The 21940-nt window shown below is 45.1% G+C and overlaps 1 protein-coding gene across 7 annotated transcripts in view; it reads left to right on the top strand.

Annotated features, from left to right (window-relative positions):
• LOC141053191 (carbonic anhydrase 13-like) overlaps positions 1 to 21940 on the top strand; it is a 77558-nt gene that overhangs the window by 31115 nt on the left and 24503 nt on the right. Inside the window, exon 1 of one of the 7 annotated variants that reach the window (XM_073550570.1) lies at positions 7254 to 7418. The exons of 4 other annotated variants lie outside the window; for them this stretch is intronic. Coding sequence is in view for 1 of the 3 variants with exons in the window: in XM_073550566.1 (XP_073406667.1) it covers positions 19662 to 19729 (68 nt within the window). In the remaining 2 variants the exon portion in view is untranslated. Of the gene's footprint in view, positions 1 to 7253; positions 7419 to 19436; positions 19730 to 19784; positions 20030 to 21940 lie in introns of those variants that run through there. 2 more of the 7 variants (XM_073550566.1, XM_073550569.1) reach the window with 2 other exon arrangements.

Here is a 21940-nt window from a genome sequence, read left to right as displayed (position 1 = left end):
TCTCCAGCATATCTCTCTTGTTGTGGGCAAGCATGTGCTCTGCCTGGGTCGCCCTCCCAGGGCTGTGGGGTACTCGGTACCGGGCCGGTCTCTCAGAGGGGATTGTCACAGCAGCGGTGACCCGGTCCGTGGCCCTGGGCGTCCATGAAAAAGGGGATTGAGTGATGGGAATAAAGTTTATGAATGATTCGTGACGCCACCTGTGGTGTTCGGCAATGAAGATGTTAAGCCGACGTTGCAGACAGATCCTCTGGGACAGATGGTGGGGTGCAGCAGTGATGTTATAGCCCTCCACAGGTAGGGCTGTTGGTTCCAGGGCAGTGTAGCTGAATGTTTAGGAAGAGGGTGCAGTGTTTGGCACAGAGATGTAGCAGTGCTGAGGATGTTGCAGGAAGGAGGCAAGGACACAACAGGGTGCAGTTTCTTTACCTTTACTTGGCAAACGCAGTCCAGGGTCCTGGTTACAGATGGCACAGGAGCAGGCTAGCCTGGAAGCAACTCAGGGATCTCTCTATGAGATGGATTGTGTAGTCTCCTTCCTAGCGCTGGCTTGAGGTACATGCAGTACAGTGTTACACTGAAGTTCCTCCTTATCTTCTCTTAGAACTACCTTGTATGGCAGACTGCTGTAGCCCTCTATCTCTCTTGGCTCACCCGTCGCTGTTGTGCCTCCAAGTCTTAGTTGGGAATAGAGCATTTACAGCTTCCTATTCCTCTGGTTTCTGTTGCAGGACCTTCAGTATCCATACAACCGTGGAGACCAGGCTCCAGATCATGCGCTATCACTGGGAGGGAGCTCTCTATCCTCAGCTCAACCTCCAGCTTCTCTCCACAAGTCTACACACGTTGCCCTCCTCACACTAACTCATTTCCCTTCCTGGCCCTCAGAGAGCACTCCTCCCCCAATTCTGGTTCAGAGCTCCCTCTTCTGGCCTGGAGTGGAAACTGTGCTGCATGACATGGTTAACTGTTAGATAGACCCTTCATTGCCTCCAAGCCTGACATCACCCTTCCTGGAGGAAGGCAATGCCACTGTGGCGACCACACTCCTGGGGGCGCCACATGCCTCCTCCTTACTTTGGATCTGATACTCAGGGGGCTGATCATTTGCTCAACATCTCCATGTTATCATCAGCCACGCTTGTAACCATTTTCGCTAATACAACGGTGAAAAAAGTATTGAATACGTCACCACTTTTCAAAGTAAATGTATTTCTAAAGGTGTTATTGACATGAAATTCTCACCAGATGTTGGTAACACAACCCATCTAATCAACACAGGCAAAGAAATCAAACCATAGATGTCCATAAATTATTTGTAGTAATGAGAAATAACACAGAAAAAGTATTGAACACGCACTGAAATTTATTTAATACACTTCGTATAAAAGCCTTTGTTGGTGATGAAGCTTCAAGGCGCCTCCTGTATGGAGAAATACATTGCTCAGGTGTGATTTTGTCCAATTCTTCCACATAAATACTCTTCAAATCCTGAAGGTCCCGTGGGCTCCTTCTGTGAATTCTAAGATTTAGTTCTTCTCATACATATTCTATTGGATTCAGGTCGGTGATTGGCTGGGCCATTCGAGCAGCTTTATTTTCTTACTCTGAAATCAACTGAGCATTTTCTTGGTTGTGTGTTTGGGTTCATTGTCTTGCTGAAATGTACACCCTCATTTCATCATCATCCTGGTAGGTGGCAGTAGATTTTTATCTCTCAGTACTTTTGTCCATTCATCCTTCTTTCAATTAAATGAAGATTGCCAGTGCTGTATACTGAAAACAGCACCACTCCAGGATGTTACCACCCCCAAACTTCCCTGTTGGTATGGTGCTTTTGGGGTTATATGCAGTGCTTTTTGGCCTCCAAACATGGTATTATGGCATTCAAAGATTTCAATTTTGGTCTCCTCTTACCAGACTATATTCTCCAATGTTGAGGAAACTTTAAACGCACTTGAACATGCTTTTTGTTCAGCAATGGAGTCTTGCGTGGAGAGTGTGCATACAGGCTGAGTGCATTACTTATCGTTTTCGTTGAAACAATTGTACCTGCTAACACCTGGTCGGGGCCACATAATGGTGAAATGATGCTCTTTCTACTTCTGGATTATGGCCCCCAACAGTGCTCACTGGAAACTTCAATAGTTCTTCTGTAACCAATGCCATTAGTATGTTTTTCAACAATAAGGTTGCAAAGATCTTGAGACAGCTCACTGGTTTTACCCTTCATGAGATGTTTCTTGCGTGGCATCTTGGTAATGAGACACCTTTTTATAGGCCATCAGTGTTATCAACACGCCGGAGTCCTGCTCTGACAGGCAGGGTCTCCGGGGTGTCTCTTCACTCACCCTTGCTGTGGTCAGTTCTCCCTTTCCCATGCTCTGCATGCTTTCAGCTGGTCCTCTGGCCATGTCCTTAGGGCACACGCGTGCACTCCCACCCTCTTAAAGGGTCAGCGTGTGCACTTGCTATTTCCTCCGAAGCCAATAGCTGTGGGACATTATGTATATATTGCTTCCTCCCTGGGGAGGTGCCTGAGCCACCTTCCTGTTTTGCAGTCTAAGATGTGTAAGGTTGCATACCAGTCCTTGCTGCACTCTGATGCAAATCCTGCCTGCTGCACCCTGGTACAAATCCTGCCTGCTGCACTCTGATGCAGATCCTGCCTTCTTCACTCTGATACAAACACTGCATGCTGCACTCTGGTGCAAATCCTGCCTGCTGCACTCTGATGTGAACTCTGTCTGCTGCACTCTGATGTGAACGCTGTCTGCTGCACTCTGATGTGAACGCTGTCTGCTGCACTCTGATGCGAACGCTGTCTGCTGTACTCTGTTGCGAACTCTGTCTGCTGCACTCTGATGCAAGCTCTGATGCAACCTCTATAAAACCAGGCAGGCCTAAATACATCTGCACTCACCAGGGTGCAGCGGACCCAAGTAAAATGGCAACTGCACAGGTGCAATAATCCAAAAGAAATAGCCAGCCTACAATCAGGGATTGGCCATGTGGTACACCAGTGCAGAAAAATAATCCGCATGAGGCAGTGTTCACACAGGGAATGCAGAGCATATGGTCCACAGCCTCTTAGTAACACCATATAGGGGGGCTGCCCAGTGCTAACTATAATGTATCCCGTGTGAACAGAGGCCACAGTTTACAGAACCATTTGGGCCCAACTGCACCCTGAAAAAATATACAGTGCACAAAAACATATCAATATATGTAAGGTATTGGTTGATATTATGGCCATAATACGGAAGCTGACAAACTGCGTCAAAGTTCCTCTGTCTGCTGCACTCTGATGTGAACTCTGCTTCACTCTAATACAAACTCCCATCAGCTCCCCCCAGTCTGTCCTGTGGGTCCAGCTGCTGCGTGTCCTTTGGTCTGTCCTGGCGTGGCACCTGGCGTTCATCGGGAGCCAAGACTAACCTCACCATCCGAGGCTCTAGTGAACAGTCAGGTGCTCGCTTAGTCACGCCCCTCCAGGCTCTCCACGGTCCGTGGCACAGTGGTTCCACAAGCCACGTCCGTGACAATCAGTTGGACCAGCTGATATTATTTTTCAGTAAGTGGCTGGATTGCTTTCTAATTACTGATAGATTTCAACTGGTGTCATGACTTTCCCTGGCTTTTTGCACCTTTCTTTCGTCATGTGTTCAGTACTTTCTAAATAGAACAAAGTCCAGCTCACCAGTAAAGACATCTTGAAAATCGGAGCACGGAGACGCCGTGTCATGGTGCATGAAGTTTCCAATGTAAGAAGATAATCCAGCTCCACGACAAAGTGAAAAACGAATTCCTTATTCACTCAGAACAATTACAAAATAGAGGATAAAATAAAAGCGCTGTGTTCAGTGATGTTTGTTATCATGACTAAGGGTGCTGTGACACCTGAAACGCATTGATAACGCAACAATCCGCGCTACCTATGCTGATATTTTATCCTCTATTTTGTAATTGTTCTGAGTGAATAAAGAATTCGTTTTTCACTTTATTGTGGAGTTCAATACTTTCTCCCTGTGTCATTTCTCACTATTACACATAACTTAATTTATGGACATCTATGGTTTGATTTCTTGGCCTGCGAGGAATAGATGGGTTGTTACCAACATCTGGTGATCAATTCATGTGAATAGAACCTTTAGAAATATATTTACTTAGAAAACTGGTGATGTATTCAATACCTATTTTTACCCGTTGTATATGTATTCTATATGCTCAGTCTAAGGGCAGGTGTAGACGGCCGTAGATTCTCTAATCCGAGAGAATTGGGACGATTATACAAATGGCTCTCTGATCAAACTCTGATCAGAGGGTCAGCATAATGTAATCCGATTTTCTCGAATGAGGAGAATATGTCGAAAAAAATGTTTTCGTCTTCTCTATTCCATGAGGCTGCAAAAATCGGACTGCACTCAGATGTCATTCGAATGCAATCCAATGTTTATCACGCTCTCACTGGCATGTATGACCAAAGGCGATCTGAAAATTGGATGTAACTTGGGCATGCAGCTATTTTTTCCTAGGATAGTCTATGGTCCAACATTGGTCTTAAAGAGGTTGCCTGGTCTTTTGATAAGTCTTTCTCTGTGTGACTGCATACTTCTGAATCCTGACAGCATGTACACTGCACACTGTCAGGATTCACTGGCATTGCTGTGGATAGCAGGCGGTCACATGACCGCAAGTATCCAATTTGCATACTTCCTGCCACATTCCAACTAGACATGCTCAACCTTGTTCAATTCACTTTGTGATGCAGTGACCCCTGTTACAGTTACAGCTAGGGGGCTCTGTATGTGCTCCTCAGGATATGCATGTAACCGTTTCCTTGATTTGTGATGGTGAAACAGTGACCGACATGATTGTAAATGGCCGGTATGTTTCGCAGAGGTCCTCTGCGCTGTAAGCCCAAAAATGATGTTGTACTGGGGCATGTAGTTCCATGAGTTTATTTACCTATAAGGGGGCTAATAGGCCTAGTCGGAGAGCTGGGCGGGATCGGCTAGCCACACATACACCGCCTACATAGGGGGTGGTTTCGGATATATAATGTGACTGAGGTCTGGTCACATGGCGGAGTATCTGAACCTAAGTGGTCAGAATGCAAGGTCCTGGAAGGCCTGTGTTTTGGAAGTTGCTAACTTCCTGAAGAGCACATGGTGAGGTCTTGGACCTGGAGGCCTGTGTGTTGGACGGTCCCAGGGGGGAAGGACGTCCTGAATAGCACCCGGAGAGGCCATGTGTGAGCAGAGTCTGTGACGGCCCTGCGTTGGGGGGGAGCTACCGACCTGAGGGTCCGGACTGTCAGGAATTCCCTGGTCACAAGGACGGTGATACTGGCAAGGCAGCTTCCCTGGAAGAGAGAACTGACAAGAAGTCGGCATCTGGAGCAGGAGCTCCTGTAAGGTACTTCAACAGAATAGGTGCTTGTTATGTTCCATGAACGTTAAGGAACTGTTTGGCGCACGGTCGCCCCCGGTAACTGGAGAGAGAGGTCCGGCGGGTTTAGGGACTGAGAGTTAAAGCCATATCCTGTCAAATACTATGGACCATGTGATGTATAACATGTCCCTAAGCGGTTTATGATGGCATAATAAACTGCGTAGACTGTTTTAAACGAAAGATCGTTCCTGTGTGCCTGAATATCGCAGCCAAGTGAGTGTTCCCCAAACCCGTGCAGTGAGCGCTGCACTACAACTTATATTGAGTATACTTGCAATCATGCGATCGCCGATCTCACCGGCAATGCTGGTGACTCCTGACAGCATACGGTCCGCACGCTGTGAAAATTCAGAGGTATGCAGTCACATAGAGAGCCCGCAGACTTTCACCAGAAGACTGGATAACTCCTTTAATGTAAGGTAATCATGAGCTATTAATTTGTTTGTGGAGCGGATTCTGTGGCAAAATCCACATGGAATAAAAGATGCTTCAAATCTCCTTGTAGTAATCTCCCCATTTATTTAAATGAGAGAGTGCACTACAGTGCACATCACTTTTTTTATTTTTCTGCATGATTTTTAATATACCGGTATGTTAAAAAAAAAAAGTAAAATGGTCAAAAAAGTGCAAATAAGCCCCACCGTGTAGTATATGAATGTTTGCTCCTCACTACTATAGCTAGGATCCAAGTCCGTTGACCACTGGAAAATTCACAGGAAAAAGGATCCATTGGTTGAATTCTTAAAAAAGTTCAGGTCTTTATTTCACATAATTAAAAACAGATTTTCTAGACAATTTAAAGGGAATCTGTCACCTTATTTTTGGGCTATGAGATGCGGCCTCAGCCATCAGAGGCTTAGCTACAGCCCTGAAACCTGGAAGATAAGAAAAACGAGTTAGATTATACTCACGGGGTGGCATGGTCCGGTGGGTGTTGCGGTCCGGCGCCTCCCATCTTCTAGCGATGACGTCCTCCTCCTCCTTAATTATGCCGCGGCTCCTGCGCAGGCGTACTTTATCTGCCCTATTGAGGGCAGAGCAGAGTACTGCAGTGCGCAGGCGCTGGACCTCACTGACCTTTCCCGGCGCCTGCGCACTGCAGTACTTTACTCTGACCTCAATAGGGCAGATAACATACGCCTGCGCAGGAGCCAAGGGAGAAGCAAAGAAGAGGACGTCATTGCATGAAGATGGGAGGCGCTGGACCCGCACCGGACCACCCCCGGTGAGTATAATCTAACTCGTTTTTCTTCTCTTTCAGGTTACATCGGTGGCTTATCTACAGCATTACAGAATGCTGTAGATAAGCCCCTGATGTCGGTGGCTGCATCTCATATGCCAAAAATGAGGTGACAGATTCCCTTTAAAATGTAGTGTCCGATCTGACACGTTTCTGGCTGTAGCCATAAGTCATAGTACTAAGGGCAGAAACGCGTCAGAATGGGTACTACCTTTTAAATTGTCTGGACAATATGTCTTTAATTTTGTGAAATAAAGATCTGAACTTTTATAAGAATTCAGCCAATGGATCCTTTTTCCTATGTTAAAAAAAAAAGTTTTTCTGTGATTTTTCTTTTGCTTTTTTTTCGGTAAGATTTTTGCAATGGAAATGTGCCTTAAAGAAAACCGCACCTTACATCTACCCCTCATGTTCTCCTGAAAACCGTATCGAAAGCAACCCATAAAAAAATACATCAAATAATTTATTCCCCTCAATCTAATGATCTGTCGTCAGCAGCATCTGACACCTGTGCTTATAAAAGGAGCAGATCCCTCTTTATTACAGCAGCCCAGTCATCCATCCCATGGTGTTCCACCCACTTCCATCACTCGTAGGTTTGGCTTGTAGAACCAGTCTGACTTACTGTGTGGTTGCTTTGCCGCTGATGTACGTTGATTTAAAAAGATCAGTAGTGACCGGAGAGTTCATAGAAGAAGAGAGAGAGACGTGAGACGTGCGAGCTGTGAGTATATATACCGTCATGTCCATGTATATTGCTAAAAGTGAAGCTGTTACTGGAAGCGAACGGACAATGGTCTTCACTGATGACTAATGAAATTCTAATGTGGTTTTCTATTCTTAATGTCAGTAAGGTTTAGTTATTCATGTACATTGTGGGTTTCTATATATCCAGTAGTTGTAATAGAATATGAAGACGACAGTGATGCAGTATTGGACAGCTGCCAATAATATGCACATTGCGGTTCCCTGCCCGTCACAAGTACATTACGGAGGCTCTTAATAAGCCGGACATTGGAATGAAGCTTTGTATCTGCTACAATCCAACAACTAAATTGATGTTCGGTGGATATGTTATTTAATTGTTATCTAATTTAGAAACAAAACGCAACACATTGCCAGCCCATCACTGTCATCTCAGTGCCCGAGAAGCCTTCTCCGGCTGTGAAGGTGATTCTAATTGAATAATCTGATCTCACATTTTTGACATAAAGAACCCTAGAAATATACTGATATGGTAACACGATTGTGAGAGTCATGGTTGGGAAAATAATAAATAGCTGAAATAACAATTACTGACCTATCAAGCATCCTAATATGTCTCTCTGATTAAACAGTTCACGTCTCCAGAAATTACAATGCTGGAAAGTCTTTTTTTTTTTTTTCCACCTATGCATTGTGCCGTCCCTCCGTTACTTCTGGAAATGAACATACACCATGTGCAGAATTATTAGGCAAGTTATATTTGAGAGGATTCTTTGTATTATTGAATAACAACTATGTTCTCAATCAACCCAAAAGACTCATAGATACCAAAGCTTAATGTTTTTGGAAGTTGGAGTGGGTTTTTTTTTTAGATTTGGCTATCTTAGGGGGATATCTGTTTGTGCAGGTAACTTACAGTGCAGAATTATTAAGCAACTTAATAAAAACCAAATATATACCCATCTCACTTGTTTATTTTCACCATGTGAACCAATAGAGCAACACAAAATTTAGAAATAAACATTTCTGACATTCAAAAACAAAACAAAAAAATTCAGTGACCAATATAGCCACCTTTCTTTACGATGACACTCAAAAGCCTTCCATCCATAGATTCTCTCATTTGCTTGATCTGTTTACGATCAACATTACATGCAGCAGCCGCCACAGCCTCCCTGACACTGTTCGGAGAGGTGTACTGTTTTCACTCCCTGTAGATCTCACATTTTAAAGTTTTTAAACTTTTTAACTCCTAAACCCTTCATCCAATTTTAATGTGGATACCCTCAAATGAAAGCTGAAAGGCTGAACTTCAACTGCATCTGAATTGTTTTGTTTAAAATTCATTGTGGTAATGTCTAGAACCAAAATTAGAAAAATGTTTTCTCTGTCCAAATATATATGGACCTAACTGTATGTATGTGTGTATGTCCAGGATTGGTATCCGCACCGTTGCAGCTACAGCCACAAAATTTTGCACAGTCACACGTCTGGACCCCGAAAGCGTCATAGGCTATGTTGTGAGGCGAAATTTTAACCCCGCGCGTTTCAATTCACCAAACAATTTGGCCTATTATTCTTATCATTTCTATGGTGTTATCGTCCTTCTGTAAAGCTGGAAATAACACAATTTATTACCGTGCCAACACAGACCACCCTCTGACACAGACTGCAGGGGGAGCCCAGTATCACACAGGATAGGATTAGATACACGGCTCAGCAGACAGTATCACACAGGATAGGATTAGATACACAGCTCAGCACACAGTATCGCACAGAATAGTATTAGATACACTGCTCAACAGACAGTATCACACAGAATAGGATTAGATACACGGCTCACCAGTCAGTATCACACAGGATAGGATTAGATACACAGCTCAGCAGTCAGTATCACACAGGATAGGATTAGATACATGGCTCAGCAGTCAGTATCACACAGGACATGATTAGATACACGGCTCAGCAGACGGTATCACACAGGATAAGATTAGATACACTGCTCAGCAGTCAGTATCACACAGGATAGGATTAGATACACGGCTCAGCAGACAGTATCACACAGAATAGGATTAGATACACAGCTCAGCAGTCAGTAACACACATGATAGGATTAGGTACACGGCTCAGCAGTCAGTATCACACAGGATAGGGTTAGATACACGGCTCAGCAGACGGTATCACACAGGATAAGATTAGATACACTGCTCAGCAGTCAGTATCACACAGGATAGGATTAGTTACATGGCTCAGCAGTCAGTATCACACAGGATAGGATTAGATACACGGCTCAGCAGACAGTATCACACAGAATAGGATTAGATACATGACTGAGCAGTCAGTAACACGATAGGATTAGGTACATGGCTCAGCAGTCAGTATCACACAGGACAGGATTAGATACACGGCTGAGCAGTCAGTAACACACATGGTAGGATTAGGTACATGGCTCAGCAGTCAGTATCACACAGGATAGGGTTAGATACATGGCTCAGCAGACGGTATCACACAGGATAGGATTAGATACACAGCTCAGCACACAGTGTCACACAGAATAGGATTAGATACACGGCTCAACAGACAGTATCACACAGAATAGGATTAGATACACGGCTGAGCAGTCAGTAACACACGATAGGATTAGGTACACGGCTCAGCAGTCAGTATCACACAGGATAGGATTAGTTACACGGCTCAGCAGTCAGTATCACACAGGATAGGATTAGATACACGGCTCAGCAGACAGTATCACACAGAATAGGATTAGATACACAGCTCAGCACACAGTATCACACAGAAAGGATTAGATACACGACTGAGCAGTCAGTAACACACGATAGGATTAGGTACATGGCTCAGCAGTCAGTATCACACAGGATAGGATTAGATACATGGCTGAGCAGTTAGTAACACATGATAGGATTAGATACACAGCTCAGCAGAAAGTATCACACAGGAGAGGATTAGGTACACAGCTCAGCAGACATCACACAGGATAGGGTTAGCTACACAGCTCAGAAACAGGATGTGCCAAAGGAAAGGACATTTTAATTCCAAGAATTCCACTCATTCCATCTGATTTGTTTTTTTTATTTTAAACGCCTCCAGTTTCCAGTTCAACTGCTATTTGCAATGTCCATTAACAATGCTCAGGGACAGTCCTTTAAAGTAGTAGGGATTGATTTGCAATCTCCATGCTTTTCTCATGGTCAACTTTACATGGTCTGTTCAAGAGTTGGAACTGCCAAAAATCTGTTCATCTTTGCACCGAAAGGAAAAACCAAAAATCTTGAATGAGTTGAAAATAAAATACTATCAATACTTGGGTAATCGTTTAGTTAATTTGTGCTGCAAATCTGTAGTGTTGAATATATGATGTGAAATGTTTTTATGTGCAATATAATCATTATAATTTGTTATAACTAACCACAGTTGGTTACTATCTCCAGGCAACGCCGGGCTCTTCAGCTAGTAATAGATAAAGTTTATTCAATCAAGTACATAAAATACCAAATACCGAACATTTTGGATCCAACTTTATTTTTTCCAATGGGAAGAGGGTCATGTGACACATAAAACTTATTGAGAATTTCACAAGACAAATAATGGTATGCTGGTTTTAACGTAACTTTATTCTTTCATGAGTTATTTACAAGTTTATGACCACTTATAAAATGTGTTCAAAGTGCTGCCCACTGTGTTGGATTGTCAATGCAACCCTCTTCTCCCATTCTTGACACACTGATAGCAACACCACAGAAGAAATGCTAGGCTAAGGGGGTCAGATTCCTTGTAGGAATGCTCGGACTTGACCCCCATAATGTGGTGGTGCTCCATCTTGCTGGAAAAACTCAGGGAACGTGCCATCTTCAGTGCATAAAGAGGGCAACACATCACAATGTAGCAATTTCAGATTTCCAGTGGCATTGAGGTTTCCATTGATGAAGAATGGCCCCACTATCTTTGTACCCCACTTACCACACCATACCATCAATTTTTGGTGTCAGGTCTGAGCATTCCTACATGAACAGTTTCCTGGAAAGTGGATTGGTCATCGTGAGCCAGTTGAATGGCCACCAAGGTCTCCTGATTTGACCCCCTTAGACTTTTATCTTTGGGGTCATCTGAAGGCAATTGTCTATTCTGTGAAGATACGAAATGTGCAGCATCTGGAACAATGGATACTGGAAGCCTGTAGCATTTCTTCTGCTGTGTTGCTATAAGGGTGTCAAGAGTGGGAAAAGAGGGTTGCATTGACAATCCAACACAATGGGCAGCACTTTGAACACATTTTATAAGTGGTCATAACTTGTAAATAACTCATGAAAGAAAAAAGATATGTTAAAACCAAGCACACCATTGTTTTTCTTGTGAAATTTTCAATAAGTGTGTTGTGTCATATGACCCTCTTACCATTGAAAAAAATAAAGTTGGATCCAAATGGCCGACTTCAAAATGGCCACCATGGTCACCACCCATCTTGAAAAGTTTCCCTCCTCCCATATACTAATGTGCCACCAACAGGAAGTTGATATCACCAACCATTCCCATTTTATTTAGGTATCCATATAAATGGCCCACCCTGTACAGTCCATATTATTAATTTTCCCATAATACAAATGTATCTCCCTTCTTTATCAATTTTAACCAACTGGCAATTGAGAGGAACATTATGATGGATCAATACACTCACTCCCCTTGAATACACCCAGTATGTATTTGAAAGCTTCGACCAATTCCGGGTACTCTCAACAAGTGTTTTGTGTCTGTAAGAAGATGAACCGAGACAGAGTCAGTGGTTTCCGGTGCACTTTGGGGCCGGCACTATCGGGACTGTCATCACTGTTGCCGAGGGAAGGTTCTTCAGGGAGGGGAGGACCTTCGGACTGGACTGCAGGGGGCGTGGGAATGAGGGAGACTTGGCGGGAAAGCAACAGGAGAACAAGGAGAAGGTTGACTCCTTCCCCACTGCTCTGACTGCTAACTCCACGTCATCCATTTCCCAGCGTTTTGACTTTCAAATTGACTGTGTCACTACCGAGCTGTCTTTGGACCATTCCTTGCTGGACAGCTCCTTCCCAAAAGCAGTTTCAGATAAGCTGACTTGTTCCGTTCCTAGAGACTACTTCAGGGGACCGCACACTGCCGCGGTCTGCGAGCATTCCCACGGTTCGTGTTCGGCGCCATTCCAGAAGAATCTACATAAAGGACTGATTCCACGTTCCAGCGCACCCAAGCCAAGCGAGACCGGATACATCTGCACCATCGGGAGACGATGTTTTTCATTCCTCCGTAACAGAGCCAGAAACATTTTCCATGATCTGCGATGCTGTTGGGAGATATTCCAGCCTTTCCCAAAAAGAACTGCAAGAGCTAAGTTGCCTTTTTTTTGTATACCTTTTTCTCAATCATTGTGTTTGTGTGCTATTCTCGTTGTTGCCGTTACTGATCTCATCTCCCTGCATGGAGTATTCCTTGTATAATAACTTGTTCTAGTAAATCCTGTTAACCCTTTCTCTGCATCTGTCTCTTCACTGCATCCAACGAATCTCTCCCTTTACATTTTGGCGTAGTCAGCAGGATGCAGTCTAATAGCATGGAGGCGGCAGAACAGGCAGCTGGGTATCTCCCTGGGGGCCATGCTGAGTAACTTGCTGAAATTTATGGGGTCCAATAGTATGTTGTGGACTTGGACGGAATGCATGAGGGGTATGATGAGAATGCACCCTATGACCCACACGCTTGAGGCCGAGGTGGCCATTATGACTTTGGATGGAGAGGCCTGAGACTCCGTGATGCTGCGTACTCCCCGAGACCGTGATAAGTTTGCTAAAGTGCTCTTAATCTTAGAGGCGACCCATGGGGACCCCACTGACATAGGAGAACTTAGGACTCGCCTGTTTAGATGAATGCAAAGAGAGGGGGAGATGGTTACGCAATATATGAATGCTCTGCAAGAGTTACGCCATTGTTAGAAAGGACAGGATGGGGATAGGGACAACAGATGTCATGTTGCATGGCTTGTTAGTGACTGGCCTGCGGGACTCCCTGGCCAAGCAGACCCTGAGAGAGTAGGTGCGGGCAGACCCTCGTATCACTTTTGCTGACAGGGAGAGAGGCCAGCTCACGTTAACAGGAGCAGGGGGTGACGGTCCTGCTAGGGAAGGTCCAGAGTGGTGAAGCAGCAGTGCAGTCAGTTGCTGTACCCCAATGGGTTGAAGAGATGAGAAATGAGCTGTTGAACACTCAAGGGGAACTGTCTCAGGTGAAGGAGAAAGTTGAAGCCAGCCAGTGCACCGCTGGGAGCCAAGGCGAAGCAGATGTCCATAACGAGGTCCGAAGGTTCCGCCACCAGAGGTCCTTCAATTGTTATAACTGTGGAGAAGTAGGAGATATGGCTAGGGAATATCCGCGACGGGCCGGGCCTCGGCCATGCCACCCGTTAAACAATAGGGCTCCGAGCCTTGGGGCCGTCGCCTGGAGCCAGAATGAAAAGGAATGAGTAGTGAAAGTCCCACAAATCTGGCGTCTACATGCCCGATGGTCGGGCCGTGTGTTGCATGGTTGATACTGGGTCTCAAGTGACCACGATGCCCGAAGCATATTTCCGCCGACACTTCCCAGAGACTCTCAGGCCTCAGTGGGGCCCAGTAGTAAAACTGACTGTGACAAATCACCTGCCCATTCCGGTCGCAGGGGTGGTGTGGATGCAGGCCTGCTTGTACGGGAAGGATCTTGGATGGAGGGGTGTTATGCTGACCCTGGGGGAAGCCGGCCATGGTCATATTGTCACCCTGGGAATGGATATCCTGAAAGAGTTCAGAAAACTGCTGAGCGATGAGCCTTCTCACTTGTCTTTAAAACAGTGGAGTCTGCACACCCCTCAGCGACAGGTGTTTAAACAGTTAATCAGTACAAGTCGGGTGCAGGAGATCTCCAGTCAGGGGGAAACATTTGGAAAAGTGATTGTGCCGGCCTCCACTCAACTCACCCTACCACCAGGCCAGACCGTACTGACCCTGCCCATCCGAGCACATGCCCCTCTGAAAGGGGTGGAAGTAGAATTGGAATCCTCGGTAATGGAACAACTGCCTGCAGGACTCTTAGTGGCCCGAAAACTGTCCGTCGTACGAGAAGGGACATTGCTTGTACGCTGTGTAAATTTGACAGACCAAGAGATTGTTGTTCCACATGGGTGAAGTGGCGCGGGTAGTGGGCATGCCCGAAGAAGTCATTCCGCCCCAGGTCATACAGTTGGCGGTGAATCCAGAAGTCCTGTGGTTGATAAGTCACAGCTTCTCCGACAGCCGAACCTCAATACATCTAAGAGGGTCGGCACATACTGGAACAGATGCGCGCTGAACTGTCTGAACTCACACCCACCCAGGTACAACAAGTGGAAGCCTTAACGGGGACGATACCAATCCATTTTTGCGAATCGTGAGGATGACTTCGGCTGCACCACGGCGATCACCCACGAGATACCAACAAGGAGGATACAGCACCCATTCGAGAGCGTTACTGGCAGATTCCCCCTCAGTTATATCGGGAAGCGATAGAGATGCTCGGTCAGATGCTACAGGCAGGCGTCATTGGAGAAATTCAGAGCCCATGGGCAGCTCTTATTGTGCTGGTGCGGAAGAAGGACGGGACACTGAGGTTCTGTGTGGATTACTGCAAAATCAATGCCTGCATTGTGATGGACTCATACCCTTTACCCCTGACTGAGGAATCTCTGTGTGCGTTGGGGAAAACCAAATTCTTCTTGACGCTGGATCTCGACAGTGGCTCCTGGTAGGTGCCCATGTCAGAAAAGAACCGGGCGAAGACGGCCTTTATACTTCGTATGGGCCTCTTTGAATTCAACAGGATGCCATTTGGCCTGGCCAATGCCCCCAGTACGTTCCGACTGATAGAGAGGTGTCTAGGTGATTTGAACTTTGAGGCCACACTCATCTACCTGGATGACATCAAAGTATATGCTGCCTCGTTTGAAGACCATCTGCAGAGACTAGAGAAAGTGCTGAGCCGTTTGCAGAAGTATGGGCTGAAGGTGAAACCCCAGAAATGTCACTTGTTTCGGACCCAGATCAAGTACCTAGGTCATGTTGTTTCTGCTGAGGGAGTGAAGCCGTAACAGGACAAAATTGCGGTGATTTGAGATTGGCCGACCCCAGAGATCGTAAAAGATGTCCGAGCGTTCCTAGGACTGATGGGGTACTATCGTCACTTCGTGAAGAACTTTGCCGGGGTGGTGTAACCTTTAATCGAACTCCTGAAGGGGGTGCCCCCAAATGCCAAGGGTCGATGCATCCGTTGGGAGGAAAGGCAGGAGAAGGTGTTCTGTGACTTAAAGAAGGCACTGACCGAAGCTACGGTAATGGCTTATGCGGACTTCTCTATACCATTCATTCTCCACACTGACGGAAGCTTGCACGGACTTGGGGCTGTGTTGTCACAGGTGCAGGACGGGAAACAGAGGGTGATTGCCTATGCTAGTCGGTCCCTTCACGATTCTGAGCGCAACCCGGACAACTACAGTTCCTGCAAGCTGGAGTTGCTGGCTTTGGTGTGGGCCATGATGGATAGATTCGCAGAATACCTGTCCGGCTCGGAGGTGCTGATGCGCACTGATAACAACCCGTTAGCACATCTGGACAATGCCAAATTAGGCGCCCTGGAACAATGCTGGGTTGCTCGGATGGCGAAGTTCCGATACAGAATCGCTTAGAAAAAGGGGGCAGAGAACACCCATGCAGACGCCCTATCCAGAGCAAACATGCGCCACCTGGAAGGAGTAAAGATGAGATGCTGGAGGGTGAGGAGGTTCCCTTGTTCCGAAAGACCGCTGGGACGGTGGCGGCCACGCTGGACCAAATACGGACCCCCCATCATGAAGGAGTGTTGGGAAGATTTCGGGATAAGTGGGTCCTGTTGCAGCAGGAAGATCGTGAACTTGCGCTGTTTAGACAATGGGTGACACTGAAGAAGCTGCCTAGTCAGGAACAGCGGAGTGCTCTGACTCCAGAAGCATTGAAAATACTCCGGCAGTGGAAGCACCTCCAGATGAGAAATGGGCTGTTATATCGGAAGGTTCAACTACAGAAGGAGTTGGGAGCCTCCTGGCAGGTGGTGATTCCAGAGACGGTGCTGTCTACCGTGGCCAATGAAGCTCACGAAAAGGGGGTTCACTTCCAGTGGCTTCAGCGGTTTGTCTACCATCCTCGGCTAAGAGCAGCGGTTGAGGAGGCTTGTAGACTCTGTCAGGCCTTTGAGTTGGCCAAATCTCCATAACAAAGAGCTCCTACCCAAACGATAGTGACCTCAGCACCCCTGGAGCTGTTAACCATGGACTATTTGACCATTGGGCCGGCACACCAAGGATACGACCACTGTCTAGTGATGTTAGATCATTTCACAAAGTTTGGTGGTGAAGCCCACCCGGGACCAAACAGCTGAGTCCGCTGCATATGCTATCTGTAAAAATTTCATTCAAGTATATGGATGCCCGCTGTGGATCCACTCTGATCAAGGAGCCTGTTTCTTTGGAAAAGTAATGGATGAGGAAAAGTAATGGATGAGTTACAGCAGATCTATCAGTTCGACCGGTCGCACACCACACCATACCACCCTCAGGGAAACGGGGCCTGTGAGCAGTTTAACCGTACTCTAATCCAGATGTTAAGGACCCTGGAAGACAATAGGAAGGCTAAGTGGCTGGAGTATGTCTCTGAAATCGAGTGGATCTACAACAATCGAGTCCATCAAACCACTGGTTACACACCTTACTCCCTACTGTTTGGCTAAACGAGGAAAGAAGTCACGGAGCTAGATCCAGGGGAGGTCTACCCATGGATGGGGGTGTCTACCTGGGTCCAAGAACATCGCCAACATCTGAATCTGAAGACCTTACATCGTCTAGTACAGACCTGGCTCCGGGAGCTGGAACATCTTGAGAATCTTCCTTTGCAGGGGACAGATCTTCAGGTTGGTGATCGAGTGTTGGTGCGGGAAAAATATCCACGTGACAAGCTGGAAAATCGGTGGGAGAGTAGGCCATACAGAGTGAAGCATCGGGTCGGTACGGATGGACCCGTATATGAGGTTTATCCGGAAGGAGAGACAAATGCTCCCACTAGACTGGTACATAGAAGTATGCTTTGGCCATGCCTCTCAGAGGACCCCATACAAAGGGAAGAAACACCTGAGGTTCTTGAAGATGTGCCTCCTGTGACTGTAGAGGATGAAGAGGAAGAAAATCCTGAGCAGCCAGCCAAGAATACCTCTGTTGGTAAGAACCCTGGAAGAAAACATCACGGCAGGTACAGATCCAACTTTACCCCCACTAGAAGACTCCACTTTTCCTTCCAATCTATGTCGCTACGAACGCACAACGGCTGGCCAACCCCCCAATTGTTACAACCAAGTTCAGTTTATTTGGCAACAAATTGCTAAGACAGACAAGCAGTGCCCTAACGGTTCTCAGGATGCCTCGCCCGTGGAATGGCGGGTGAAAAAAGGGGGTGTGTAAGATGAGCCGAGACAGAGTCAGCGGTTTCCGGTGCACTTTGGGACCAGAACTATCGGGACTGTCACCACTGTTGCCAGGGGAAGGTTCTTCTGGAAGGGGAGGACCTGCAGACTGTACAGCAGGGGGCACAGGGGAAATAAAAGGGACTGAGAGCGGGAACAAGGGAGACTTGGCGGGAAAGCGACAGGAGAACAAGGAGAAGGTTGCCTCCGTCCCCACTGATCCGACTGCTAACTCCATGTCATCCATTCCCCAGCATTCTGACTTTCAAATTGACTGTGTCACTACTGAGCTGTCTTTGGACCATTCCTTGCTGGACAGCTCCTTCCTGCCTGCAGTTTCAGATAAGCTGACTTGTTCCGTTCCTAGAAACTACTCTAGGGGACCGCACGCTACCACAGTCTGTGAGCGTGCCCATGGTTCGTGTTCAGCGCCATTCCAGAGGAATCTACATAAAGGACTGTTTCCATGTTCCAGCACACCCAAGCCAAGCGAAACAGGATACATCAGTACTATCGGGAGACAGTGTTTTTCATTCCTCCGTAACAGAGCCATAGACATTGTCCACGATCTGTGACGCCGTCGAGAGATATTCCAGTCTTTCCCCAACAAGAACTGCAAGAGCTAAGTTGCCTTTTTTTTGTATACCTTTTTCTCAAGCATTGTGTTTCTGTGCAATTCTCGTTGTTGCCGTTACTGATCTCGTGTCCCTGCTTGGAGTATCCTTATATAATAACCTGTTCTAGTAAATCCTGTTAACCCCTTCTCTGCCTCCGGCTCTTCACTGCATCCAACGAATCTCTCCCTTTACATGTCTGCAGTTAGATGAGTTTCTTGTAGACAGATTATTTCAGGGTGGAAGGGTTTTGCATAGTCTAGAATAGCCCTGCGATGTACAGACTCATTATCATTCCATGACAAAAAGGTTGTACTATTAGCCATTTTCTAGAGCAAGGTAGAACCATGATGCAGACCTCATATCAGATAGAAATCTCTTCAAATTTATACATTCCCCACTAAACATCAGCAAAAAAAGCATTCCCAAACACGGATCCCGGCCCAACTTTTACCCACTCAAAGATAACCCCCCCTAATAACCCACACATAGAGATGACAGTAGGGTCTCTTGAACAGTCCCCTCTCCAGGAGGAGTCAAGACCAATTACCATTGTCTATGCACTGAACACCCCAGGAGTCGTAATCTGGCAGAACAAGCAGAGCAATATTAACATAGCCTCGGTCTCCGAGATCCAAGTATTGTAGCCTTAATGGATTTATCCATATCGCCACAAGGCCAATCAGCATCCGTAAAGAACAAAGAGAAAAAGAAAAAAACGTGTTGGGTGAGGAGGGAGAAGGAACCCAGCATATGACACTAACGAGTAGCATATATATTTCAGAAACATTTTTGAGCATTAATCATTTCAATTAAAGGGATTGTACTATTTAGAAAACCTATTCTTACATAACACATCATGGAATTCGGAGTTAGAAGGCGAACAAGTGTTCAGGATTCTTATCTCTTGACCAGAGATGAGAAAGGATACAAAGTCCGAGGACTTCTGAATTACTTAAACAACCTACTGACATGACCCCTTAACGACTAGCTAAAATCTTCTTAGCTCTATGTAGAAACACAAGGTCAATTTTCCTTATATGAGTCATAAGTCACTGCAAAAGTCCCTGGCAAGTGGGAGGAGGGAGCAGCTGGGTCAAGAGCTGTAGAGGGAAATGATAAATGCAGGGACAAGAGACTTCTTGTTTGTACACAGAGCAGAGAAAAGAGAAGAATTTTCTGGGTTCGTTCATTTTCTTCTTGGTTTTTTTTGTTTCCTCTTTTTTTCTTTTTTTTTTTTTTTTTACATATTCTTCTGCCCATTTCAGTGACGATACCCCTCTGCAGACTCTCCAGCTGTGCTCTGAGTGACCCGGAAATTACTTTTACAATGTAAGCCTATGTCGGGTCAGAACAAGGCTCCATACACTTCCATTGTAAAATAGACTTCCAACTCACGCGTAGAGTAAGCTGGCCAGTCACAAGTGTGGTGACGTCAATAAGAAGAGAAGCAGAACTTTGATGGATCCTGGAAAGAGACGTGGTGAGTATATTATTACATTCACACTATATCACATGCACACATACACACACACATTTAATGGAAAAAAAATATAAATTGGCGTGCTTCGTTAACTCCTTAACCCCTGATCCTGTTTTCACCTTTCTGACCAGGCCAAATTTTATCATTCTGACGAGTGTCACTTTATGAGGTAATAATTCTGGAATGCTTCAGGGGATCCCAGTGATTTAGAATTTTTTTCATGACACTTTGTACTTTAAATAAGCGGTAAATATAGATAGATTTTTTTTTTTAGTTTATTTGTGAAAATACCAGGATTTTGGAACTTTTCACGTTTTAAATTTTGATGTCCTTAAACCAGATAGTTATATCACACAAAATAGTTAATAGATAACATTTCCCGTGTCTACTTTACATCACCATCATTTTTTAAACATATTTCTTTTTGTTCGAAAATTATAAGGGTTAGAAGTTGACCAGCAATTTCTCATTTTTTTCCCCAAAAATTTACAAAACCACAATTGAAGTGACTCTGAGGGGCCTATGTGACAGAAAATACCCAAAAGCAACACCATTTTAAAAACTGCACCCCTAAAACCACGTATTCAACAAGTTTTTTAATCCTTCAGGCTCTGCACAGGAATTAAAGCAATGTGGAATTTTACTTTTTTTCCCACAAAAATGTTGCTTTAGCCCCCACAAGGGTAACAGGAGAAAATGGATCATGCAATTTGTTGTGAATTTTCTACTGAGTACAAAAAAAACCCCATATGTCATGGAAAACTTCTGCGCACAGGACTCCATGTGGCATTTACGGAGCTCCTGATGTGCCTAAACAGTGGAAACCAGCCACATGTGACCCTACGGTGGAAACTACTCCCATCAAGAAACATATCTAGAGGTGTGGTGAGCTCCTTTAACCCACAGGTGCTTCAAAGAATTTTATTTAGTTGAGTAGTGAAAATTAAAAAAAAAACAATCACATTTTTTTCACACAAAAATGTTGCTTTAGCCCCAAATTGTTCATTTTCACAAAGGTAACAGAAGAAAATGAACCATATAATTTGTTGTGCAATTTCTGCTGAGTACACCAATGCTCCATTTTTTGGGGAAACCAACTGTTTGGGCGCATGGCAAGATTTTGGTAGGGAAAGGGCACTGTATGACATTTTGGATGCAGATTTGGCAGGAACAGACTGCAGGCGCAATGTTACATTTGAAGAGCAGTTATGGTGCCAAAAGAGCCATCCACATTTGACCCCATTTTTGGAAACTACATCTCTTGAGGAATTCGTCTAGTACCTGTAGCGCCTACACCTTCAGGTATATTTATGCCTGCCGCCATCAGGTATATTTATTTAACCCTTTATTAGCACTAGTATGAATCTTTACAATTGGGCAGCTATTACATTTTCATAGCACTTTATGTCTTCTTTGCATCAGCCACTTTTTTTGCACATGCACTTTATTTAACTGATAGCTGACACGCTATGGAGCGTCATATTGCTTCATACATTTGATTGCCATTTGATTTGATATGGTATCTGAAATACTTCTGCTGTTTATATACAATAGACCCTTTGTGCAATTTATACTGTGTCTACATTATACCATGAATTTTTATGCGGCTTTTTAATTGTATTTGTTATCCCTGTTTACACCATTGTTGCGCTAATGCCCTATATAAATATAAATAAATATTTGTATAATTTTTTGGTAAAAACAACCCTGTGGTTTTCTCTTCGGTTTTTGATCTCACACTAAGAATACACAGTGACGTCTCGCATCAAACCCAAACCCATCAATTAACTCCTGAAAAACATCAGCTACTTATTTACATCTGTGAAAATTGGCTGTTTTTCACAATTTGATGCCAGTTCTGATGCTCAGAACTCATTTGGGAGAGGCTGGACGGCACTGAACTTGATGCAA

This window comes from Dendrobates tinctorius, unplaced genomic scaffold, assembly GCF_039654945.1.
Source record: "Dendrobates tinctorius isolate UK_male_01 unplaced genomic scaffold, ASM3965494v1 ptg000165l, whole genome shotgun sequence".
Classification (NCBI taxonomy): domain Eukaryota; kingdom Metazoa; phylum Chordata; class Amphibia; order Anura; family Dendrobatidae; genus Dendrobates; species Dendrobates tinctorius.
Note: the sequence above shows the minus strand (reverse complement) of the source record. Positions and strands in the feature narration are given on the sequence as shown.